The sequence below is a fragment of the Oreochromis aureus genome, linkage group 20, assembly GCF_013358895.1.
Source record: "Oreochromis aureus strain Israel breed Guangdong linkage group 20, ZZ_aureus, whole genome shotgun sequence".
Classification (NCBI taxonomy): Eukaryota; Metazoa; Chordata; class Actinopteri; order Cichliformes; family Cichlidae; genus Oreochromis; species Oreochromis aureus.
In genome coordinates this window covers 7,854,470-7,882,369 of record NC_052961.1, presented here as the reverse complement: position 1 = coordinate 7,882,369, position 27,900 = coordinate 7,854,470, and the positions used below count along the sequence as shown (strand labels likewise).

The 27,900-nt window shown below is 38.6% G+C and overlaps 1 protein-coding gene across 2 annotated transcripts in view; it reads left to right on the top strand.

Moving 5' to 3' along the window:
• Nucleotides 1-27,517, top strand: part of LOC116321971 (formin-like protein 13) — a 54,470-nt gene extending 26,953 nt beyond the window's left edge. For both annotated transcript variants that reach the window (XM_031741919.2, XM_039603976.1), the window contains 7 exons: nucleotides 644-730; nucleotides 9,167-9,319; nucleotides 13,495-13,624; nucleotides 13,744-13,776; nucleotides 14,214-14,311; nucleotides 17,768-17,851; nucleotides 27,075-27,517. In XM_031741919.2, the coding sequence (XP_031597779.2) occupies nucleotides 644-730; nucleotides 9,167-9,319; nucleotides 13,495-13,624; nucleotides 13,744-13,776; nucleotides 14,214-14,311; nucleotides 17,768-17,851; nucleotides 27,075-27,176 (687 nt within the window). In that variant the 3' untranslated portion in view covers nucleotides 27,177-27,517. The remainder of the gene's footprint in view (nucleotides 1-643; nucleotides 731-9,166; nucleotides 9,320-13,494; nucleotides 13,625-13,743; nucleotides 13,777-14,213; nucleotides 14,312-17,767; nucleotides 17,852-27,074) is intronic.
• The last annotated feature ends 383 nt before the right edge of the window (nucleotides 27,518-27,900 follow it).

The window sequence follows — 27,900 nt, the reverse complement described above, 5'->3', positions numbered from 1 at the left end:
TGACAGTGACAAATAAGCAAACACTTTTTGTTTTTAGCCCAGGGTGATGTCCTTTTACTGGTATTAGATTGACACAGAACCCCTGTAACTGTTAACCTTGCATTTGAAATTTAAAACATGACAGAAAGTGTGAAAAAATAACAAGCCCAATGCTTTCACGTGTGGAGGATGACACATCCTCCGCAACAGGGGAAATTATTACATGGTATAGATTTCTAACACTAATCCTGATACCTATCCTTAACTGTCCGTCAGACCAGGTGCCCTTTGCCTTTTGGGAGATGGTACCTGAGCATCAGCGAGCCAGTCTGACAATGAAGAATGATTTATTAGAGGTTAGCACAGACACAAAGGTCGACTAGGCAGCTCAGCCAATCGTTTCAAAGTGTCAAGCCTTCAGTTTCTCGGTTAAATCAGCCTGTCGACAGGCCTGCAGCTCTCTGCTTTTGCCTGCGGTAATCTCGAATCTGAGAACAAGCCTCAGCCATCCGATGACTGTATCTCCCTCCAGCATCTCCCAGCAGCTCTGCTTTTTAGATAATTCTGAATAATCACATGGAAATAGGCTGTGTGATGATGTGATAATTGCGCTCTCTTCTGTATATCCACAGCTCATTACCCTTACATCTTTTCTCTGCTACAGATGTGCAACATCCCCTACCTGAGCACACAACTCGACCTGTTGTTGACTCTGAGAGAGCTTCCGATCAGCATGAACGACCTGCAGCCCGTGAGTTCACTTGATCACCAGCAGAGTCAAATCAAAAGTCGAATTAGATGTTGAGCTGTTTTTAAAGTCTGCCCCATTTCTACAGGCTGAAAAAGGGTAAAACCACAAGACTGCACAGCACATAATCAAACACCTCCATGCAAATTTATTCTCTAATGCAAATGCTAATGCCCAGATACATCATAGCTTTAGACATAAATGAAAAGAACATCTGTGCACAAAATACTATTAATACATGAAAGCTTTTCCCCCCTCTTCAGTTTGACTTTTAGGTTTTATGTGGCGGGTGAAGTAGTTTCTATTCTATTTGCTGGAATGTTAAGAGTCTTGGAAACACAAAAGCATGAGAAGCACTTTAAAACACTTCTCTTCATTGACGGAGAAGAAAAGATGGCTCTTAATCAAATCAAGTTTAATTTTTCTGCAGGTGGTGTAAAACCACCAAAGTTTTTTTTTTAAATCCTTATCAAAAAACCCAATGAAAACTCACTTTGGAGTTATCACAAAGGAAGAGATGTGGAAAGATTTATGACTTTTTCTTCTTTCTGCAAACTTCTAGACCCACTTCAAAGACAGTCACTCTTAAATTAATACAGGTAAAATCAAATAAAAAAAAACCCCCACACACACACAAAGTTCCAACTCAAATATATATATCTATATTAATTTAAGTATCTTCTTAACCCTTACACGAACACCTGAAATATTTTTGGTTTGTGTAGTTCGAGTATCCAGAGATTCCTGTTCATCATTAGTCAGACTGATCGTTAACACTCTTATCGCGCATTGTTGTTTATTGGCACTGGGGACTGCAGGGTGTAAAGATATTGCAGGCAGACAAGAATGCCCCCCAGCTCCTCAGACATTTTTTTATGTGATTCTCTCAAGCTTCTGTTTCTTTCAGCATCAGTGCTTCAACCCTAATCTCTTGTCTGCTGACTGTCTGAGAATGAAGAGAAACAATGGATAAGAATGATGGCACTGTAATCCATTGACTGTGACAGTAATTTTTCTTTGTCTAACACACAGAGACAAACATATTGTGTGCCGGCAAGATGACTCGACAAGAAAGATTAGCAATTTCATTAAGTTTCAATTTACTCTTGGCTTTTTGCTTCTGATATTGTTTTCTTTCTACTGTGTTAGAGTTATTAAAAAGGTCATTCAATCAAAAGCTTTGGTATTTGCGTACAGGTACACTGTGACAAAAAGGTAAGGTGCACTTCAGATTTAGGTCTTTCCTAGTACAGTGTGTTCAAACATTAGGGTCCTCATAGTCGCAACATAGTTGCAAATCCTTGGATTCTCAAACACGACAGGCTTCTTAGGCACTAACATTAAGAAGGGTTTACCTGCCACCTGATAGACAGGTCTTGAGGAGGGAAAATGGCAAAGTCACCACTATGGGAATGCTTCTCACCTGTGATGTGCTTGTTGGTGTTTCACTGCAAGGATGACAGCTTTTACTCTGCATTGTGGACCTAGCTTTTTCTTTAAACATTTGCTGTTCTCTGTGTGCAGCCATTTCAAATATACATATAAGAAATGCAAAGTCACAGAGCTAGAGCCAGTGATGCAGTAGACAGGGAGGCATCACCTGAAGCTGTGATGTACAGAATGATAAAACCAAATGTAGTATTTTCAGTAGATATATAAATGGCAAACTATTCTAAAACAAGACACAATAAAATCTCTTGTAATTTGACAGAAAGCCTGGCTGTAGTAAGGAAACATGAATATAAAGAAAGTCTTGCAGACTTCATCTGAATGCACAAAACATCAATATGAATATGAAACTTTAGCAACTTTAGCATTAAAGAAATGTACAAATGTATACCAGATTGACTTTATCTATTAAAGGAAACTTATTATTCTAATTTTAACTCCATATTTTTATTGTTGGATTCTACTAGACTCTAAATGATTGACAACTAAAAATAATCCTTCTTACCTAAGGCTTATACTAAAGCTCTTCAGACCACTCTAGTTCTTCCCCCTTTAAAGCTACTGTCCCTTTAAGTCAGGTTTCTTCAGTAGGTGGGCGGGGCTTCTGTGCCTGACATAGCCATATTTGGCATAACCCTGTTTTTAACAACATACATCTCCTGGAGCATTGTTTCAAAGGGATTAGTTGTAAATACATTGATCCAATTATATGAAACTTTGGCCAGATTTAACGTGGACATTCACCATTGTAACAGTAAATAAAAAAGCACAGAAAAGCATAATAAGTCATTTTTTCTCCTCAAAAAATGCAGGGAGAAAAACAGAGACAATCTGGGAGGCTCGGCTCTGTTTTTTTTCTTTGAGTTCAGGTTGGGCTAATTGTCTTCTCTTTGTAACTGCAGTTTTCAATTACCAGTGGGTGTTCTTGGCCTCCTTGCTTCTGGAGCCAGCAATGAGCCTATTATAGCTTGCAGCATCCAAATGAAATAAAGAACATATATTAGAAAACGTATCTGGACAAGCCGCACACAGTTAGGTCTATAAAGTTTTGGACATTTACATAGTTTCTGTAGTTTTCCTTCTGTGCACCACTACAGTGGATTTTAAATCAAACAATCAAGTGACTGAAGTGCAGGATTCCAGCTTTAATTCAAGGTGTTTAACAAAAGCACTGCGTTAGCTGTTTAAGAATTGAAGCCATTTTTATACAAAGTCTAACATTTTCAGAACCTCAGGTTTATATTGTTAAATGGTGATTATGAAGCAGTGTTTTTCAGATATTACAGAGTAACATGAAAGCAATGTAAAAAATATAACAAATAGGAGTAATTAAGTTACGCAATGCATTACTTCTAAGGAAAGTGTTTAGGTAATATGTGTAATAATGACATTCTTGAGCAACAACTCCAACAGTGATCACAGCAAAGAGGGGAAATACCTGAAAAAACATGCACAAACATTTGACCCACAGCATGCAATTAATTTGCATGAGTGTAATTTCTTTATTGCTGCTTAGTGATGGTGGTGACTCTCAAAGCGGAGCCAATGACAATCGGTAAGAGATTTTTAATTGGTAATCGAATCAATAAGTGATATCAATAATGGAATTGGAATGGCTAAATTCTTATCAGTTCCCATCCCTACTCAAGAACAGAAAGGCCAGATTAGACTTTGCCAGAAAACATGTTAAAGAGCCTGCTTGGCTGTGGAAAAAAAGTCTTTGGAAAAGTGAAACAAGATTAAATTGTATCAGTATGATAAGAAGAAAGAAGTATGGCAAAGAAGAGAAACAGATGATGATATGAAGTATATCACATTATCTGTCAAACATGGAAGAGGCAATGTTAACAGCATGGGTATGTCAGACGGCACGATCTGATATGTAAGACTGTGAGGGAAACCAGGATACTAGTGTTTATTGATGGTGAGACTGCTGATAGAAGTAACAGGATGTACTGGGCTATAGTAACTGCTCAGATTCAACTAAATGTTGCAAAACTGAGTGGATAGCACTTCACAGTGCAAATGGATAATGACCCAAACCGTGCTACAAAAGCACCTCAAGAGTTTCTCAAGGAAAAGAAAGGATATATTCTTGGATGACTAAATCATTCACTTGATCTCAACCCAATAGAGCATGCTTTTCAATTATTAAATACAAAACTGAAGGCAGAGAGACCCACGAACAAGCAGCAACTGAAGGTAGCTGAAGTGAGTATCTCAAGAGACACTGCTTTTGGTAATGTCCATGGGTTCTAGACTTCAGGCAGTGATTAACTGCAAAGGATTTTAATCCATTTATTTAAAATATATATATATTTAAAATGACTTTCATTTGTCTAATCATCTTTGAGCCACTGAAAATAGGAGACTATGAATAAAAAGGGTTGTGATTCAATGTGATGTGATGCAATGTTTTTGTTAAACTTCTCAAATTAAAGTTGAAAGTCTGTACTTTGCACATCAGATCTCGATTGCTTGATTTAAAATCCCTTGTGGTAATGTACAGAGTTAAAAAAGTGTAAATGTCTAGCAACTTATGAGGATACTGTAAATGTGAGATTTACGCTGTAGTAATTTAATTTTAAAACTTATGGTTTTACAAGTAAAAACTTTTCAAGGATGAGAAGTTGTTGATTTGGAAAATGCACTTGAAGTTAACTTCCTCACCTCCAATAGATAACAGCACTCAGCTGCTTCCCTTAGCTTTTCAATGGGAAGCATCCACCTCCCACACAATGAAGGAGACAGTATGCAGCGGGGCTAGCCACTCACACTGCCGTTTTCTGCATTGTTTGATGACAAATTGTAGAGAAAGAAGAAAATAATACACGAGAAAACAATCATTTTTTTCTTTTAAAAAGCAAAAAACTCTTATGTCCACTTTCACGAACACTTCTGTCAATGGCTGTGTTTTTTTAGTTCAGTTCAGTTCAGTTCAGTTCATTTTTATTTCAAATATATACATTCACCAACATTTCATAAAATCATTCCATGCAGTTGTTTGAAAAGGAGTAGGCTGAAGTATATACTTATTTAGCCCTACCCCCTCAGGTTTACATCCTCATCATCTAAATTTGAACAACAAAACGTTTACAATGCCTTCAACTTAGAACATAATAACATCACAAAAAAAAAAAAAAAAAAATTGTCATGTTCAACAAGAAAATCAAGAAAATAAACATCAGTTTGACTGCTGTCTTGGGTTAATTGCATTTTCTTCATTCTTATACTTATTTAAAATTTCTTTTTGAGTTTTATTTTAAACTGGTTTATATCACTACTGACCTTTATTTCTTCTTTTAACTCATTCCAAAATTTAACTCCCGCTATTGAAATAGACATCCTTTTCAATGTTGTTCTTACTTTTTGTAATTTTAAATTCCACTTCCCTCTAAAATTATACCTCCCTTCTCTTTCTAAGAACCATTTACTTATTTCGATTGGGAGCATCCCTTTCCTTGCCTTATATATTATTTGCACTGTTTTAAACTTCACCAGATCCTGGAATTTTATAGCTTGCGTCTTAATAAAGAGCGGGTTTGTGTGAGCCCTATACCCCTCCTGATTTATTAGTCTAATAGCCCTTTTCTGCATTATAATTATAGTCTGAATATTACTTTTATATGTATTTCCCCAAACCTCTACACAATAACTCATGTATGGTAATAGTAAAGCACAATATAACATATACAATGTTTTCCTATCCAAAATTGTTTTACTTTCCCCAAGACAGCAATGCCCGTGCTAACTTTCCCCTCACATAAGTGATGTGTGATTTCCAACAGGCCTTATGATCAATGATCACACCAAGAAATTTTATGGTATTAACCCTTTCTAGATACACATTATCAACACAAATTTCAATATTAATTTTTTCTTATAGTTTCCGAATAACATAAATTTTGTTTTATTTAAATTTAAGGACAATTTGTTTCTATCAAACCACTTCTTTAACATCTTTAACTCCTGTGTGATCACCTCCAAAACCTGTTGAAATTCCACACCTGAACAAAGTATATTGGTATCATCTGCAAAATTACAAACTTTAGTATCTTTGATACTTTACAAATATCATTTATATACATAATAAACATTTTTGGTCCCAATACTGATCCTTGAGGTACTCCACATTCAATATCCATCAGTTTAGATTTAAACTCATTTATTTGTACATATTGCTGTCGATTCATCACATAGCTTTTTATCCAATCTAATACCACACCCCTAAACCCATATTTTTCCAGTTTGATTATTAGAATTTTGTGGTCAACAGTATCAAATGCTTTTTTAGATCTAGAAAGACTCCAAGTGCATACTTCTTCTTATCCATACATTCAGTTATTTCTTCCATTAAATCCATCAATGCCAAAACTGTTGATCTGTTACTTCTAAACCCATACTGGCAATTTGCCAACAATTCATGTTTATCCACAAAGTTATCAAATCTCTTTAGAAATAGTTTTTCCAGTATCTTAGAAAACTGGGAGAGTACCGACACTGGTCTATCAATCTGTCAATCCTTTCCGTGTCCGGGCCGGGTGAGGTTTCCCGTGTTGAGTCAAATTAAGCCGCAGGCTCTAAAAAAAAGAAAAAAAAATTTCTGGCTTTAAAGTGATTAGAACGTTAAACTGCTCAAAAAAAAAAAAAACCACATTGAAAACACATCAAGTCTCAATGGAAAAAATACCATACTGGATATCTATACTGATATGAACTGGCTAATGTGTTAGAAAAGGATGGGCAGGCTTGTCCGTTTTGCTGAAATTTCTTTGCAGCAGCTCACAATCATATTCAGTATTTTGTACGGCCCTCATGCATGTCTGACAACATTGGGACAATGAGACGATGATGACATCCTGGGGCATCTCCTCCTAGACCTTGACCAGGGCATCACTCTGATCAGAAACCTGGCGGCTTCAGATGAACCAGAGGTGTTCTGTTGGATTTAGGTCAGGTGAGCGTGGGGGGCAGCCAGTGGTATCAATTCCTTCATCCTCCAGAAACTGCCTGCATATTCTCGCCATATCCGGCCAACTATTATTGTGCACCAAGAGAAACCCAGGACTCTGGGTTACTTAGCCTGTAGAGGTCCGTGTGTCCCTCTGTGGATATGCCTTCCCAGACTATCACCGACCCACCACCAAACCAGACTTGCTGAATGATATTATAAGCAGCATAGCGTTCTCCACAGCTTCTCCTGACCCTTTCATGTCTGCCACATTGTGCCAGATGTGGACCTGTCAATTCTTCAATTCTGAAATTCTGTGGCAAAAGTCATCTGGCCTCTACAGATTCAGGCATTGAGCACAGGGCTCACTAGAAGACGCTGGGCTCCAGGCCACCCCCATGAAGCCTGTTTCTGATTGTTTGGTCAGAGACATTCACAGCAGCGGCCTTCTGGAGATCATGTTGTAAGGCTCTGGCAGCGCTCATCCTATTCGTCCTTGCACAAAGGGGCAGATGCAGGTCCTTCTGATGGGCTAAGTACCTTATACAACCTTTTTCCAGCACCTTAATGTTCTTGAGACTGTGCTAGAAGATACAGCAAACCTTCTGCCATTCGAATGGATTGATGTACCATCCCGGTGGAGTTGGGATACCTGCGCAACCTCTGTAGGGTCCAAGTATCGCCTGATGCTACCAGCAGTGACACTGACCCTAGCCAAATGCAAAACTAGTGAAAAACAGAAAAGATGAAGAGAGAAAAAATGGCAGTGTCCACCTGTAAAACCATTTCTGTTTAGGGGATTGTCTCATTGTTGCCCCTTTTAGTGCACATGTTGTTAATTTCATTATCATCAAAGCAGCTGAAACTGATTAACAGCACCCTCTGCTACGTAACCAACCAGATCAATATCTCAGATCTTTAACTGACTTTAAATAATATATTAAATATATATAGTGTATATCAAATCAGAGGATCTTCTTAACCCTAGAACACTATCGCTATAAATAGTAACACGATCACTAGTGCCGGGTGATTTTTACCCGATATAATATAACCAATGAAAAGTAATCAAATATATCAAAATATGACAACACATGACAAATTAGAGTGGTCTTCTTTTACTTTCAACTGTGCCATGTCTAACAAAATGAAAAATAAACCTCCTAAAACAAAATAATGACTCTGGAAAGCTGGTCTTTGGTCCACCCATTCCTGGGACATTTGAGACTTCCATGGTGAAGGCACATGCTCCTCGACACGTTTACAGCTGGAGGAGGGAGAAATCATGTAAATGTATTTTCTCGGGTATAAATCACCCGGCGATAGTGTTCTAGGGTTAAAACAGGTTACATTGCACTATCAGTTGGTATGCCATGGAGCTACAATAGTTTTCCATGTTACAGAAGGTTTATATAATATGTTCTGTATCTGGATATCTGCTTTCTGCGTTCTTTTCTCTTGTAACTGAGGTTGTCCCACTGGTAGATTTCAGGAAGTTATTCTTAAAACAGGAGCATATGGTGGGGGGTGTTGTTGGCTGGCATGGGCTTATTTGGAGAAGCTAACTCTTTGTCAAGGACTATGATTCCCAAAGCATCAGCTCCTTTTTTCCCTCTAATACATCACTGGCAAAACCTAAAATCCCACTTTAATTTTTTCTCAATATGAATGCTATCCATATTCAACGGGATCTGTTTAGAGATGGTTAGACACAGAAATTGTGTGATATTCTAGGGGGATATTTGTACTTGACACAATTGCATACCAAATAATAATCTTGCCAAACAACCAGGTCCTGATTATTCATTTTATGAGGTCAAATGAGGTGTAGTGAGATGGCTGTTTATGTTTAGAATGTAAAATTGTAAAGCCTGAAGTTATTTTTGTCGACTCTTTGTCAGTACAGAGAGCCTCTAAACAAGCTTCGGCCTTATTCCACTTTGCATTATTGTTGTGTGGCAAAATGAATGTGAGAGCCTGTATATGGGTGGATTTCAGAACAAATGACTTTACTCTGTGCCCTTGTGTTTGTCTTCCAGCTGATTAACCAGAAGATCAGAATGTGCACGCAGCTGTACAACTGCAGGTCATTTGTTTCCGTGCTGGAGTACCTCCTCGCCATTGGCAATTACCTCAATGAGAATGCCGGGAAGGAAAAGGCCAAGGGATTCCGCCTCTCCTCCTTAACTAAAGTACGAGTCCACCACTGTTGCCTGACCTTTGATTGAGTTGCAGCACAGGGCTAATAAGACTACTCATTGACATACACAGCAGGGCTTCTGTGCATCTTTCAGTTTTTCTCTCAGTCGCTCTGGATTACTCAGGTCTTTGAACATATTCACTCTAACAGTTGTGCGACTGTGTCGATGAATGGCTTCGCAGGAGGAATGAAACGTTGCACAAAATATCGCCTTTAGTGGCTCAGTGTCTTAGAAATGAAAAGAAGTGGCACAGGATGAAAAGGTTTGAAAAAATGTAGAGACTCAAATGAGAATATCAAAACTACAGTTTAATGGATATCACATGTATCTGGTAAATAGATTGCAGGAGCTGGTTAGCTCAGGCCTCAGTCACACAGGCCTAAACTGTCACTGGCCGGTGACAATCCGGTAACCGTTGATCATTAGGGGAAACTGTGTACAGTATTCCTTGGCTGTTTGTAGGTGGTTGCTGAAGATTGTTAGAAGTTCCTAGTGTGAAATTGATTGCAAAGAGGTGTATGGTACTGCATCAAAATTCAATTCAATTCATTTTTATTTATACAGCGCCAAATCACAACAACAGTCGCCTCAAGGCGCTTTTTATTGTAAGGTAGACCCTACAATAATACATACAGAGAAAAAACCCCCAACAATCATATGACCCCCTATGACCAAGCACTTTGGCGACAGTGGGAAGAAAAAACTCCCTTTTAACAGGAAGAAACCTCTGGCAGAACCAGGCACAGGGAGGGGCGGGGCCATCTGCTGCTTGGGGTGAGAGAAAGAAGACAGGATGAAGGACATGCTGTGGAAGAGAGCCAGAGATTAATAACAAGTGTGATTCAGCAGAGAGGTCTATTAACACATGAAAGATATATCAAAAATATCCTAATGAACAGTTTAGTCACTAGGAGATTGCTGTGGACCCCAGCAGTTGGCACTGAAGATGATGGCTTGTATACAAACACTTGCAAACTACTTGCCAACCAGCTGGGGAATACTTTTCCCTAGCAACTGAAGATTGCCGGGGGGGGTTGCTGACCAGTGTCTAGACCTGCGTGACCGAGGCCTTATCAAATGGTAGAAACAGCCTTACTAGCTTTGCCCAAACCTGCCTCCAAAACTTAATTATTTACTTGATGGTTAGAAATATGATTCATTATGTCAGACTAGTGTACCAGCTGTTGGCTGCTAGTGGACTGTATATAAAATTCAAATGGTAAGTATGTTCTGTTTTAAGCCTGTTTATCACTTTTGATTTTTAGCATCCCACTTCAATGGGATCACAGTGAATACATTTGCGAACCATGCTTTTGAGCACTAGCATAGGCTAATCACTGACACGATCCTCAAAAAGAGTTACATTTGGTTTATAAAAACTAAAGTGACAACAGCCAAAATGCAGCACTCAAGGCTTTAAAGCAGTACTTTCCAAGCCAGCATGTGTCATGTTGGTTCCTGTATCCTATATGCGCTGTCTGTGGCTTTATACTATAAACAGATGGATTAGCGAAAGGCATCAATCTTTTCATCTAACACGGGAAAGACAGCAAATAAGTTTGTTTTCCAAAATGATTCCTCTAAGGTTGATCAAACTGATGAATGCACAGCCTTTATCTAGGGTTTGCGACACTGTCTTTGTGTTTTTTTAAATTTAGTTTGAATCACTCTTTTGTGTTTATGTCTCTCTACTGGGAATGTTTAAGGGGCAGTGCTCTTGGCACAGAAGTAAAATGTCCTCTGCTCCATTTAATGAAGCCGAGGCCTTGTGTTGCCTCAGAGGTGTTTCCAGGTCTAATTGAGAAAAGTAAACTGTTGCTGTTTCAGACAGACTCTCTTCAAATTAATGGCTGACTGCCTCCAAGAAAAATGCATCGAGGTTATCTCAGATCTTTTTTTGGTTCTTTTTTTTTTTACTTGTGAGCATCAATACTTTGTGCATGTCTTGTATACGCAATCCTGAGAGGCTGGCCTTGGCCTTAAATTGGTAAACAACATAACCTAAATAGAAAAAACCCACTGTGAGCTGCTTTCACAGGATAAGAGAGGTCGTTCTTGAATTTCAATTATGCGGCACCATCAAATGTAGTGTAGCTTAAATCCGATAGTCATCATTACCATTTCATACCAACAGCACAATTTCAAAGTAGTCACAGACAGCTAGTATGCCTCATTCATACTACTACTATTAAACTCCATTCAAAATAATTCACATAAACAGAAGTGACAAGCTATTAAAACAGGTATTTCATAACAGAGTTTGAAATGGCATCGTAAGAGCAAAGTTACACCAAGGTAAAAGGTTTTATATAATTAATCCAGGCGAGTGAATACATACTGTATGTTCTCTATTAAAAGTGCCTATATCTACGTACATAAGAGAATGCACAAGTTTGACTTACAATGGAGATGTGCCTAGAGGAAAAAAAAAGTGAAACTACAGTTTGGCAATGAAAATACAAAGACCTGCAATCGGATGAATAAACACAAACACACTCCACCTTTTTCATCCTATGTGCCTTTTAGAGGAATAATATTTTGTGAAAATATGGACACCACATGGATATTTTAGCCACACAATTTTTTGGGGGGAGCAAGACTGATATCGTGAAGTGAAAATAAGAAATGAGGCCGACAGGCAGAATTAAACTTATCATTAAGTTGTAGTTTTCTCTTTACACATACACTGTCTGCCACTGTAACCACATAGTAGCCAACTGTAACCAGCTGTGTTCCAAATTTTATTAGGGCTTGCAATATTAATTTGAATGTTGGTGCTATAAATAGCTCTGCTTGATTGTCACATGCAAGAAATGCTGCTTTGGTGTTGCTGGTGTGTTACTGTTGCTCTTAACTTACAAAGATGTTAGTCTTATTTCCAAGACCTGCAAACATATTTCCTTCCCTCATTTTCACATTTGCTGTAAATCCTTTGTTTACTTTACAACATTCTAAAAATCAGCGTTTTTATATGCGATGGATGACATAGTGTCTACATATATCCATGGTTAAAGTGTAACATAGGCTTGTCTGCATGCTTGCTATTATTGAATTTCCACGGCTTTATAAATCAGACAGAAATATTGTAATATACATGTGTCTGCCTTTGTGCTAAGTTTTAACCCTGAATCAACACAGTGTTTTATGCATCTGGCCCTGGGCCTTTTGGAATAATGTGATCTGGACAGACAAATAAAAGATAGGATTGCAGACATGCTTTGGGCAGAATAAACACAGGTTTTCACAGAAATATCACACCAAGTGTGAGTGATGGTGGTGGAAACACTACGTACTGGGGTTATTTCACTGTGTCCGTGACTGGGCAGCTTGCAGTTATTGATACAACTCTGCATCATATCAAAGGGTACCCAAGGATAATGTGAGGCCATCTGTCCAAGAGTCAAAGTGGAGCTTTTAACAAGAATTTAAGAGATCAAAAACACACTAATAAATCCACCTAGGAATGGTTCAAAAAGAAGAAACTGAGGGTTGTGTAATTGCTTAGAAAAAAAAAGCCCAGATCTGAAATCCACTGAAAAGTTGTGGGGGAATTTGAAACACCCAGTACATGCAAGATAAAACCTCTCAAACATCATGCAGCAGAATAAAGTCAGCATGGAGGAGTCGTCAGAAATTTCAGCGATCCGATAACAAAGGCTGGTGAAGAAGCCTGCAAATTGCTCACAAGAAGTTATTTCTGTTAATGTTCTCCTTCTGAGGCCAAAGGGGCACCTACTTTTCCACAGAAGAATATTACATGTATTGACATTTTTGTTGAACAAATGGCTGAAAAAGCTTTTTATTTATTTATTTTTGTTACTTGCAGTCGTGTATTATTATAACCTTGAAACAGTTTCAGATAAAAGTGGATCAAATGTATGTATAGAGACATGTTAAAACAGCCAGAAGTGTCCTTGGAAAATGACTGTAAATTCACACACACACAAACCTCCCATGGGTGTAAACACACTTTATACATTATCCTCCAATTCTTCATTTGACCTAGAGTAACAAAGCTGCATGTTTGCATCAGCACACAGGCATGGATATAAAGAACATACATACATGTTGTCCTTTATGTTTGAATCAGTGTGTTGCGTGGCAAGGGGACACAGCTCTGTTCAGGCCCCGTTCCCTTTCTCAATTTGTGTTTTCTCCTTCCCTAGCTCGCCCAGCTCCGTGGGACAGACAAGAAGTTCACCTTGCTTCATGCCCTTGTGGAGCAGATTATGTTGCATGAACCGTGCTTGGCCACTTTTCCCCAGGAGTTGGCAGAATTTGAAACTGTCCCTGGAGGTATTTGCTAGACAAGATTTGATCAAACCTGAAAGAAATCTGCGTGGCACTTTTTAGTTGAGGTCTGTTAAATGAAACGTGTATTTTCTCTGTGTTTCACTGCCCCCTTTTTTGGATAGCTTCCATCAAAGGCTTGACCGCAGAAGTAGACGGTGAGTAGATCACATTTTACTACTGTGTCACATTTTACTACTGTGACCAAAGACTGTTAAATTTGCTGAGATTGCTGTAATATTGACCCTCCTTTTTTGTGCCAACAAAGTTATTTGTGAGGAAGTGTGATCGTAACATTTACTCCATCTTCTGTGATTGTAGCTTCAGTATACTTTGTTGAAACACCATGATCTCATTGTCTAGGGAGTGTAAGGTCTCAATCCAATATATTGTCTATATGATGACTTACAAAAACTTGCCACAAGCCACAAATACTGCACTCCACGAGATCACACAGGAGACAGCATCTGATTTAAAGCAGCTATTTACTTCAGTGCTCAAATATCATAGACGGTAACCAAGACGTGTGTGTGTGTGTGTGTGTGTGTGTGTGTGTGTGTGTGTGTGTGTGTGTGTGTGTGTTTCTTTTCTTCAGTCCTGAAGAATGAACTAAAGAAAATCACTCAGTATAGAAAAATGTCCAAGAAGAAAAATATAGCAGCTCAGAATTCAAACTTCTCTAAAGACCTGAAGGTAAAGTATAAAACATTTTGCATACATAAAGATTAAATAATCATTTAAAATATGGCTGTCACTCATTTAAAATTCTAGGCCACGGATAGTCCAAACAGAAAAAAAAAAAATCAACTTTCTGTTATTGTAAAGAAGCAGAGTTCAATTCTGCAAAGAAAAATTGTAGCTTGACTCTACTGAAGTTTGCTGGCTTATTATCTTACTTTTTGTGGTTTTGCAGGGCATGGATATTGCTTTTAGCAGTAAGAAATCTGTGAATCAGATGTACGGCTCGGGTGAAATTGATCATTTTGGACGAACTTTCTCATGACATGATCTATTGTTGACTTGCAATCCAACGCTATCTGCTGCACAATATAGTCAAAAGTAAAAAAGATTCAATTCAATTCAATTCAATTTTATTTATATAGCGCCAAATCACAACAAAAGTCGCCTCAAGGCGCTTTATATTGTACAGTAGATAGCACAATAATAAATACAGAGAAAAACCCAACAATCATATGACCCCCTATGAGCAAGCACTTTGGCGACAGTGGGAAGGAAAAACTCCCTTTTAACAGGAAGAAACCTCCGGCAGAACCAGGCTCAGGGAGGGGCGGGGCCGTCTGCTGTGACCGGTTGGGGTGAAAGAAGGATTATGGATTATGGATTATGCGCTTCCTGTCAGTTTTGTTTCTTAATCTTGCAAAGCCATCCTGTGTCCCAGCTCAGATTCTTTCATGGGCTGGTTCCAGCCTACAGGTCATGTGTGGAAATGCCTTGTATGTCCTATTGTCATGGCAAACTGCTTATATGTGAAATTTCAGACATAAATTGTTCTTGTCCTTCAAAATTTAGTAAACATTTAGAAAATATTTAGTAAACCGACTGCAAACTATTTGCAGTAACACAAACTTTGGCAACATCATAATTATTCAGCTTAGCAGGGTATTTACCAAGGCTAAGGACGTAACTAAAACCACTCAGTGAGGATTTTTCATATCAGGCAAACAATGCAGCTCAAAAGAAAGTCTTTTTACTTATTTAGCTTTGCTGCTGAGGTTGGAGCAGTGATGGAAGAGAAGACGCCTGCACAAATGTGTGTGTTCATCCTACGAGAAGAAGGCTTTATGTGAGAAAATAATTCATTTGCATAATGTCATCAGCTTAACTCTCTGCGATAGAATGGGTTGAGAAAAGTGTGGGAGATGTTTAGGAAAACTTTTCAACAGTTCTGACTGAATCATTTCTGCAAATGGATAAAAAAAAAATACCCAAGTATTACTGGGTGCTTCAATCATGTCGCAGTGGACTTGACCTACTGTCAAACATTATAAGTTAGAAAAATACACAGAAAGACCCTGAGGAAAACTGAGTTGTAAACTTTTGCGAACAATAACATGCTGTTAAATTTCTGTTCACTGCTCTGCTAAAGCAATGTTATTATGAATCTTTTCATTTCAATTTTCTCCCTCAGTCAATGTTTCTGGTAAAAATTACCGTTTTTCTCCTCAGGTTAAATTTATCATTAAATTAAATCAGGTAGTAACATTTTATACACATTTTAACTCCACATTTGTAAGGAATTACAAATGTGGTTCTTCAGAAAATAAACAAAATTAAAAGACTGACCATATTTAAAAGCATTTTTAAAATTAATATAATAATTGCAATCTAAGCTATAAAGACTACGAAGACAGTAGTTCCAACTCCAGGTCGGAAACTCAAACCTGCATGGAGTGACTAGATCCTCACAAAGGAAAGCTGTTTTTCACATGAAGAAATGAAACCAGTCCTTTCTCACATGTAGACCACAGCAGGAGACAGTTTGCACCAGCCATGTTCTCCCTGCTGGAAATACTCTGTTTGTTTAGAAGAGGGTGCTGCCTGAGTAAAGCGCACAAGAGGCAGTACACGGCACACTCATTCACCAGCTCTGAATCCACTTAACTAATATCTGTGCTGTTCTCACATCAGCACATGCAGAAATCACACAGGCTTTGAACCGGAGAACTGGCAGCTTAAAGCCCCATCTGTCCATGTGGGATATTTGCACTGACACATGCACCACATTTGGCCAGTGTCTAAAGGTTCAGGGCTGTAATGCATTTGTGGAAATGGCTTAAATATGTTTTTGTGGGACAAATCAAATCAAATCAAATCAAATCACTTTTATTGTCACGTCACATGTGCAGGTACACTGGTACAGTACATGCGAGTGAAATTCTTGTGTACGAGCTTCTCAAGCAACAGAGTTGTGCAAAAATACAATAACGTAAAACAAGCAAAAATATAAGAATGGCTAAATCTGAAAGTAATAAATATATGTACAATATATAAGAGTATATGCATTACTGGAATTACTGCATTACAATACAGGACACTTCACTAATGCTGAGATGCAGTAAAATAAAGATCATTATGCAGTTTACAGTTTTGGCCTTTAGGACTTGAAGAACATGTTTTTATTTGAATGTCACTTTCTCAGCAAACCTGGATAGTCCTCTTACATTCATCTGTTTCATTCTTTTTCTGTTCCAGTAACTGTCAAAACTGTTGACAGTTACTGGACAGAACCGGAGCTATTTCAGCTCCGGTTCTGTCTAATTGATCTTTGAGTTTAAGAGGGGATGGATCCATATGCCGGCACATCCCATCTTGAGCCACTTTTCTTTAAAAACTCGCCTGGATTTTGACCCTGTAAGTCACATTCTTCCGCCATGCAAAAGTTATAAACAACTCTGGCAAAAAAAGGAAAAAATATCTCTGTAAATTGCCTTCTGCACTTACCAAAGTATTTTCACAGATTTTATTTTGCTGCATTCCTTATTTGCGGTAGTTTCCATCACATTCCACTGAAATCTGCATAACATGTTACCTTATTGAGACTTAATGTTGACAGCGAAAGGATGTGGCAGGTTAAGCTACACTTGACCCATAATGGCAGCATACTTTCTTCACAGCCAGTGAATAGAAAACAGACTTTTGTATCTTGCCGTGTGCTTGTGTGCAGTCGCATATAAAGTGGGACACCTGGACACCCTAAATGTGTCTCTTTAAAGCCAGCCTCTTATGCTTTTCCTAATGCTCTGTCATTCATGCACATATATATGCGCTAATACAACGGTAGAGCCAGTTTTTCTGTTCTCGACTTGGCTGTGACAACAGAAGTCTTACTCGTCTGCTCTTCAAATTAAGGGGCTACATTGAGGATTATCATAACTCCGACTCATGCAAAGTTACTGTAATGAGGCCCATGAATAAAGACAAGGAAATCCACCTTTAATGAATCAACTCATCTCATTTTATATATTATGTATGTATATGCCATTCATTAACATTACAATTATCTTTTAAAAAAATCCAGGGAGCAGATCTTTAGTTTCCTTCTTTTATAACCAGAATATTTCTAATTAAACAGTTAATGTGAAGACTGACAAACTTACCAGGAGGTTCTTGTGCTTTTCCTTATCCTAGATGGCGATTGAGAAATATAACGCAGATCTTTCGGCCCTGATGAAGACATGCGAGGAGATGAAGAAACTCTACTCTGACATACTGGTAATCCTTGAATTATTATTTCAATATCTCAGCGTCAAAGACAGATGGTCCCCTGTCCCAGTAATGTCTAGATGGCCCTCTTCAATTATTTGTCATCTCATCTCCCCCATGCTACACTGGGAGAGTACATTATTTACTTCGTTTGCACCGCGTGTCCTTGAGGGCTTCCACAAGCGCATATAATGCATGTGGCATATACCTTATACCAATGATCTTAACGTCGTTTAAAACCTTCCACAGCTGATTTGCTGTTTTGGAGTGTTATACCTCCTTCATTGGATAATTTCTTGAGGATTAGTGAACATTGGTTTCCTGCAGCCAGAAAGTGTGAAAGACAAGTTCATCCCGACCCTTAATGTGCAATGTCACGTTGATTTAGGATGCTCTACAAATGATGAAAAATGACGAGATGTTGGAGCACCCCTGGTGGGATTCTCATGTAGTTTTTTTTTAAGTCATTTGTTAGACCTTAAGGGGCGTACCATAAATTAAACATGGTTTTTGAGCTTCATACTGCTTTGTGACTCTTTGTATTTTGATGACATCTCATTTATACATATATCTGAATGTACAATACATCCATTCGTACGTGAACCTTTTATGATTTAAGCGCTCTTTTGTGTGGACTGGACTCTGGAGACGGTGATGTTCTTTAATGAGAAATGCACCTGCCTTAAAAGCTCTGGTCGCATCGTGAGATCGACCATAAAGCGAACACCTCTGTCACACATATCATCAGATTTAATGGAAGCACTGGTCCCTGTGTATTCTTTCATCACATTGTCCATAAAAGAGAACCTTTTCTTTGCTCACTAGCCTGGTTAAATTAGGTTTTCAGAGCTCAAGCCCACTTTTGACATCTTAACAGGGGCTATGTCTTTTTTTAAGGAGTCACCCACCAAAAACAATCAATACAAAAGCAGTGCCTATTTTCTCACCTTTCTCATATCTCTATGGACAATCCATCATCATACAGTCCACTTACCCTTCCTGCTGTATTTGAGAGCTGAGATATGACGGCATGAGCTGTGAGCTTTAGGCCTGGTAGGAAATTTTGTTATACTAGAGCCACAATTAGATTCCTGTGCACTCAAAATATTTGTTCACAAGTAAACAAAGGTACCGTTCAGCATTCCTCTAAATTCTTTAAAAGAAAAAAAATCATCTGCATCGATTCCTTTGTGTTTGGTGTAGATTTTATAAGAGACAGAAACAAGGGGTCGTTTAGTGTGTTTTACGTGTAATGTTTTCAAAAGCAAAGGAGTGGTTTAGACGAGAAGATGAGAAGACCAATACCACGTTCATGTTGTTGTATGGTAAATATGAAGCAACAGACAGCAATTTGTTAATGTAGCTTAGCACAAAGACTGGAAACAAACAACTCGCCTGGCTGAAGCCGTTGAGTCTGGCTGATTTTGTCTGGCACAAACTCTTCGAAACTCCAGCCAGGCAGATATTGTTTCTCCTTCATTTTCCTTCTGAGTCCTCACATTTGTCGGACAGCAGTTATGCTGTGATCACTAACACAGTGTCTGAACAGGCTGGACAGTGAAAGCAGCACCTTTGTTGTGCAGGTTTTGAAGATACAGCGTAAAACACCGCACCAATCCAATATTTGCATCACCAGATCAGAGAAAATAAGTAGATGGATCTATACTTTTTTAATTCTATGTTGTATTGTGTGAACAGTTAGCAGCAGAAGGAGAGAGAGCAAATCATTTGCAGCAGTCTGACTGCAAACAGTGGTCAATGAGTAGGCAAATATTGAAAAGCACTGGGCTTTGCCAATTGGCTTCTCTCTGTCTTTCATTATATTACATCAGGGTTAACAGCTGGCAGGAATTTTTTTTTGTAATTACTGTAACAAGTTGTTGTCAACTTGATTAATATCATGTCATGTCTTTTGTATGCTCCGCTCTGTGTGTGTGAGGATGCAAATACTAGCACACTTTTATATAAGAGCAAAGCGCAGGGCAGTAGTTAGCTTAACATTACAGGGAAATCTTTTACAACCTGATACAAATACCACAATTGGCACAAATGCTCTTTTTTGAGTACCCTTTAAAAAAATCTCAATTGAAAATTCAAGATCGTAGCAATTTCCAGGGTGGCCTTCGACTCTGGTAAGAAAATATAATTTTTAAAATATAAAATTCAAGTAGACTTGACTTCATGTCTGCTTGTTTCTAATTATGTATGCTCAAAGAGAGGTCAGCGTTTGGAGCCTAAAGCTAGCCGAGGGTTCAAGGCTCACTAGAGCCGGCGAGAACAGCGAACTCCCGTCACATCATTTTCAAACCTCCCCCCCGCCGCGGTCTTTCACTACTCAGCTTAAACATGATATACATATTTGTTATATATGTTACATTTTAGATAGCAAGGAGCAGACGGCTGAGTTTATTAAATTCCACCGAGACAGCTGGTGATGCAAATCTGAAGGCTAGACCATCCAATTTCACAGCCTCGCACTTCCCGCCTTCTCGGTCTTCGGAGGACCCAGCCTTTGCGGTCTACGTGGGCCAGGTCCTCCAAAAGATACGGCGTATGAATTTGGACACAGCTTAAGATTACTAAGAAGCTTCTTTGTGTTCAGCTCAGTTCAGGGTTGTAGTAGTAGCAGGTCAGTTGTAGATCATCAGCTACATCTTCTGTCCAAATCTCACCCATGGCTACAAGAAGCTGGCTATTCAAGATGGCTCAACATGTAAAGTAGGTCATTTACCTTTTTGAAGGTAAATAAAATAGTAGTTTCCTGAACTGGAATTGATGAAAACACTATTTAAAAATTAAAATTTCTTGCTGCTTTGGTTCAATGTCATCACAGTGAGGAATTCAGCCTTTGAATTTAACAATGGGATAGAATGAGCCAATGTCGACAGACCATCGGTAAAACCTGTAAAATGCTTGATTTGATTGTGCTTATGTGGGGGGGAAAAAACTGTTTTAATCAATCCAGCTGTCTAAACGAGCCATGTATCTTTTTTGTAAGCTGCACGAACATGGATGACTGAAAAATCAATCTCCTGTGTGTCTCTGCCTTCAGAGAGCTAACTGTTGATGCTCACACCAGCTGCAGCTGATTTGCTCTCACAGCCTCTAGTTTGTAAAAGCTCTGGTCATGACCACTTAATCAATGTGATAAAGGTTCAATGGATTTTTCCAGTTAATGTAATCCCACAATGAAGCTTAGAAACCAATGAGCCAGTTTTTCCTTCAAATATCACCTTCCACAGAGGCGTGCTGCTTCCTGTCAGAGAGGTCAGTGTCTAATTTGTGCAGGTAAGCAGGTCAATGGAAGGCAAGACTCCATGTGGTGGATATGCTTTCAGTGGAGCAGACAATACAGCTGGATCAAAAGTGCAAAAAGTTGACTAAACTTGTGAAGAATGCAAAATGCATATCATGCGTTTCTAATTTATACATAAGCTCATGTAGAAATTGAGAAACACCTCTTACATACTGATGTAACCCCAGCTGCAGCTTTTCATTTAATGTGCAGATATTAGAATCATATCAGTATCATCTAAACCTCAGCAAGAAAGCAAATAAGCATATTTTTCTAAATGAGGAACATTTTAAATGAACATCCTTGAACAATAAATCCTAATTTACCTCAATATTATCCTAATCCAATATTATACCTTATTCTTAACATAAATCACTCTTCCACTATTATTAAAAATGTTCTGGTGGTGAATCGGCTGTGGCCTTTTTAAAGTTTAACTAGCTGACCTTTAACTGCATTGTCCCCTTCAGGCAGGGAGTTATATTTTAATCATCAGGCAGTGCTGCTTAAATGTAGCATCATCCCTAAATGTTTGATCAAAGTTTGGAAGCTTGATGTTAAGAATAAGCCACATCTGTCAATCCATTTATCCACCTGTCCATCTGTCCGTCTCTCCAATTTAGGGTGAGAGGTGAAGTACACCCTCAAAAGCTTGCTAGTTTATTGCAGATAAATAAACTCTTCCTCATATGCTGCAGTTTTCCCTGGACTTTCAAAATTAAATTAAATTTAGTTTTATTTATACAGCATCAAATCACAACATCAGTCGCCTCAAGACAACAATCAAATGACCCCCTATGAGCAAGCACTATGGCAACAGTGGGAAGGAAAAACTCCCTTTTAACAGGAAGAAACCTTCAGCAGAACCAGGCTCAGGGAGGGGCGGGGCCATCTGCTGCGACCGGTTGGGGTGAGAGAAGGAAGACAGGATAAAAGACAAATGACTTGCCAAAGTATGGGTTCTACAAGATTTTGCAATGCAACAAAGATGTTATCAGTAGATCCTTTGAGATGGTTGCATGAAAGACTCTGTGATCTGCAAAAAATATGGCATTTAGGAAACTATCTTCCACATGAATGCAACGATTCCCAGCAGAACACTCCCAGAGTGTCACACTACCTCTGCTGATGTGCCCTCTTACCATAGGTGCTTTCTCTGGTGGACAGGGATCAGCATGGGAACTCAATCAGCCTGAGGCCCATACAAAGCAGGCTGTGATAGACTGTATGTTGTAACATCTTTCAATCATTGGCAGAATTAGAATTTTCAGAAATTTGTGCCACAGTAGCTGTTTAGTGGTACTGGACCAGCCTTTTAGCTCTCTGGTCCTTTATCAGTACCTAATTTTCTTATAAGGGGAGGGGAGGAGATAGCTCAGCAGGTAGGATTAATAAAGTATATTCACATGTGTAGGCAGTTGGATAGGTGAACAAAACTGGCAGGAGGCAGGAAAAAGATCAATTCATGAAAAAAAGAAACAACAACAAAATACAGAGAACAGGGGAAAACTTGTACTAGTGCTAAGGCACTAAGATTTTCTGACAATAGGAAATAGTGATTGAACTGGGGTGATAGATGACTGGACTGGATGAAAGTGTGCTAAAAAAAAAAACTGAGCAAAAGAAAGATGTGAAACTGACAGGAGGATAAAGAGACCAAGAAACACAAAAAACAAGAAATCTAAGAAATAATTTCACTTGCTAAAGTCACTTAGATCATTATGCAAACCCATTTCTCCTTCTTCCACCTTTAATAACTGACTGGTCACTTTCTACATAATATATATATGTATATCCCAACCTGTGACAGGTGCTATTGTTACAGGATCGTTAATGTTATTCACTTTACCTCTCAGTGGTTTTTAAATGGCGGTGCCTTTCATATATCTTATATTTGAAATGTTTTTTTTGAACCATTCTCAGACTATTCCCGTAATCTTCTTTAAATACAAGACCACAGAACAACCAAGCATCCTTTTTCTTAAAAAAACGAAAAGAAAGAACCAATGTCATTTGAGGATTAACACAGGGCAGTCTGTAGACACTTGCCCCACTTGTGTCCCATCCATGCTGGATCATTTTACTGAGTACTAAGACTGTGCCTCTGAAACTTCCTGAAAGTACAATAAACCCCTTCAGGAGCGCTGGAAAAAATGATTAAGACTGACTGGGCTGTGGTGTAGTGCAAGGGAGCAGCAGGTTGGGGAAAAGGTGTCATATTTAGTCACATCTTGTCAAGTGGGTGGAAGGAGGGAATTCATAATGATGCCCTGAAATAGCCAACATGCAAATGTATTAAACATAGAAGCAGCTCATAAAATTTTGGGGCAGTTGATTTGCGGATGTCCCCAGACACTGGAAGCATGTTTTTTAAAACCACTTCAAGTACTAAATAAAAGGAGACATTTTATATAATACGCTATAAAACATGCACTCCAATTTTTCTAATACATAAAAGCAAAAATAAAAACATGAAGACTAGACGCTATCAGCTGTGTCACATTACCAGCCTCTTTTCATACAATGCACATCTTTAATGCACCATGTCAGTGAGACATGATATAAGAAAATCAATTCCACCTCAGCTTCTGCAGATAAAAACTTTTAATATTGCTTCTTCGAGCACAGCTCAGACCTACAGGTTAAACATTATCCAAGACCCGCCTGTCGGGTGTGTAATGAACATTCCTGGGCCTGGTTTTGTAACTTCATTTGTATTAATAAAATCAACAGCAGGCATACTTCAGGTATGTTGATATTTTTATATAAGGATAGTTCAAGTGTTGAGTGAGTATCTGTGATATAGTATACATTTTACAGACCTTGTGATATTATAATGCCTCGCATTTGTTGATTCATATTATTGATATCAATCTTTATTCAGGGTTAGAATAAATACTAAACTGGAAGAGTTACCATATAAAATCCTTGAATTTTCTCAAAAATCAACAGTGCGCCTTATAATCCGGTGCGCCTAACATATGAATAATGGTTGTGCTTAATGACCTCGAACCGATTTTATGTGGTACACGGCCCTCAAAAATCTGTCAAAAAATGTTTTAGTACGACTTTGGTAAGTTACGAAGCCGTGTTCTGACAAACCATCCTACTTTGGCAAAACGTCCTACCGTAAGTAGTTTATGCACATTTCTGCTGTCACAGAGTAATTCCAGCAAAATTTAAGTAGGTATGACGGTTTGGCACTTAACTTTGCCCATCAGAGTATGTTTCTAGCTCTTATTAACAAAGGTAAGATGATTTGCCACTTAATTTTAGCTGTTAAAGTATGCTTGTAGGTCACATTCACAAAGGTAGCATGGTTTGGCACTTAATTTCGTGTTGTGCGCATGTGTAGACAACGGGTAGGATGGTTTGTCAACTAGGATGAATTCCCAGAACAAGCCGCACCGCTTCATGGATTGTCGGAGCATTATGGCTGCCGTAGACAGGAGCCTGGCGGAGTAATCTGGGTCCAAAACTCCACCCGCTTCAGGTCCCAAAGTCAAACGAACACTGCAGCACACTGAGAGTTAAAAACTGTCTAAATTCTTTAATCTTTAATAAAATGGTCAAATGATGTGTATTAGTAAATTGATTTTATTGGGCCCAGCATGTGTTTGTGAAAATACTCATAAATGTTCAACGTGCACAAAAGACAAGGAAGCGAATCAGCTAAAACACTGTTGAGAGGATTAAACTTCTACACTTTACCAAGTAAAAGAAAGTCTTTTGCTCCAGTTATACATAATTTTGAGCATCCGTGGCAGACAGTGAAAAATGTGAGGATAAAAGTATGCAAATAGCCTAATCTGCACATCTGAGTGTAATATTTCATGGTGAGAACAGTGTTAACCATTAGCTAACATCTTCCTTTTGCTGCTGGGGACTTTGCTGAATCTTACACCTGTGTAACTGTTTCTACAAAGTGAAAGCACACAGTAATACAAATGCACTGACTGTCAGCTGTTACGCTTTAAGTGTTTGGGAGAGCAAGGCTTGTGTTACAGCGGCAGTGTAACTTGTATTCTGGGTACATTTTTACATGATTTTAAAACAATCCATAAGAAATGTCCTCCTTCATTTTTATTCCGAAACAGCAGCCACTACAAATACTCTTTGTCTTTAAATGTAGATCTTTGGATATATTTGCCATGGGAATTTTCTTATTTTAGTCCGAGGTCCTCCTTCATGAAGCTCTCGACTAATCTGAGCAGCAACAAGGTTTCTGCTGGGAAACCTAATTCCCCATCTACATAAATACAAACATGAACATTGCATTTTTACATTATCATTAAATCTACAGTACCAACAAAATAGCAGATTCTATAAGCAACTAAAGATGGGATGCTCCAGGGAGCTACAAAAACAAGGGCTGGCGTTAGTGCATTAGCAGAGTTAAAGTGTCAGCTCTAATGTACATGTTGTACATCTGGGTGAATATTAATGACTGAGTCGGCTGATAGCCACACAGCTGTGAATAAGTGTGAAGCATAAAATGATGCCAATCACATTGTGAAAGCGTGAGCTAGCTAACCGTGGCAAATTGTATGATATTCCAACTGCAGTAAATAAGTGATAACAACGGCAAGCTCGCTTTTTATTAGGCTGACTGCGATTTTTACATGCAGAGATATGCAGCTTTGCTTCAGCAGCTTGAAATGTGATATTTTTGGAAGTATATTTATTTAGTTTTTTGCTGACATGAGGTATAGCAATAGAGTCAACAGCCAGGTTAGGTCTCATATACACAGTCTTAGTGAATGGTCAGCGACCCAGTGGCAACCTCTAAGTATGGCGGTACACAGTCACAAGGAAAGTGCTGAAACAAAGACTAGTAGTATTTGCCTTTAAAGTGAAAGACAAGGTTTCAAAAGGTGCGACTTTTACTTTGAAGACAAACTTGGATACACAGTTTCAATACTGCTCTGCAAATAGTATTTGTCTTCCATGCAAATGCCAGGAAACTGTGGCAATCGGGTATTAATTGAAGGGGTTTCTGTGTAGCATGATATACCTCATTGCCACCAATTTTACCTACTGATTGCAAGTGGCCAGTTCTGCCAAGTGTTCAGGGAACACGCAATTTTCCCTTGCGACCAGTGGTTGCTAGGGGATCGCTGGCTGGTCTCTAAGACTGCATGACTGGGGCTTTAATCATTTCTGACACCTTAGCACAAAAACTGAAAAGACTTGATCATTAGAAAAGGTAAGAAACTCGCCTTCCGGCGGAGCGTGTCTGATACTTAATAATTTGTAATGTCTTTACAAGAGCAAGATGTAAAGGAACAAATTCAATTAAGATGAAGCCCAACTGTGCTGAAGGCTGTTTCATATTATTAGTGAGCACATCCTGTGTGTGTTCAAGTCAGCCGTTTGGTGTGCGTTATAAGACTTATAGTACATAATGTTTGCTTGTAAGTAAGCTTATGGTTAATTTCATTAGAGAAATTACACATTTGTAAAACATGACAAAAATAATATCAGGAAAGAGTAACAGCATATGGCTTTAGTCTGAACTTTAACCTGCACAGTCAACAGCATGCAGTCAGCAAATTAGTACGCTTAACCACTGTGACCCTTTGTAATAAACTTTGGCTTCAGAATTACTAACATTAGTATGCCAGTGACCCTTTTAACCACCTAGGTCTATGTATTAATTTGGCAGTACATGTCTGCATCATTGTATAAGGGCACTCAAGGATTGGGATGCATGCTGAGGCAGCATATGAGCTAATTAAATCAAAAGACTACTGTTAAGAAGAACATGTGCGGGCCAGGCACCACTTCACAAATGAAAGTGATTGCAGTTGTTAATTGTAAAACAATTTTTTACAAGCCCTGTGGTCATAGAAAATGTAACTGCTGTCCCCCATTATTTTCATTTTATTTATTTATTTATTCATAAATCAGTAAACCTTTTTTTTCTCTTTTGCATAGGTGAAATTCGGAGAACCGGCGGATCAAGACTCTCAGGAGCTCTTTGGCTTGCTTTGTCAGTTTGTGCATGACTTCAAAAGGGCACATGCTGAAGCTGCATGAGTTATAGAGTTATTGCACAGCGCACGTACATTAGCGAGGGCAGAGACTGCAGTGTTGCTTACTAAATGAAACTGATCCATCTTTGTTGTGACAATTATAGAAGTTTGAGGTACAGAACTACATGACACAGTGTAACTTAATTAGTTTCTTCAAACTGATGGTTTGATTTAGTTTTGTTTTTTTAAAATATATATTTCCTGAGTTGTACAGATATTTTATTAGATAATGGACTATGCATTCATTGTAGCAAATCCTGTCCCTGGACAGCCTGAGAGACCGGCTATGTCATGGAAATCAATTTTGTGAATACAAACTGATTTATGTCACATCGTATCATATCATAGATTGGTTTGATTTGTGTTTACTGACATTTGTTTTGAGACAAATTAGTAATGAAGGATGTAAAAGCCCTTGGTTGTAGCCAACACCCAGATGCTGAAGTGTGCTGTGAAAACTCACAGCTCTCTTTGCTGGCAGAAGCACAAACCCCCGCCCCCTAAAAACAACTCATCAGAGGCCAGCGGAGGTGGGCATTCTTTGGGCGTGTGATTATTTTGAACATTCGGTTGTTCTTTGGTCGGGGACATTGCCTGTCCTGGTTCTCAGTTAGAAACTCCAAGGCTGGCTGTGATTCACATCTGCTATGTGAAAAAAACCCTAAAAACATGATCAGCAACATACATTTCCCTTTCAAACAGAAGAAAGGTCTTCTTATTGCCAGTTG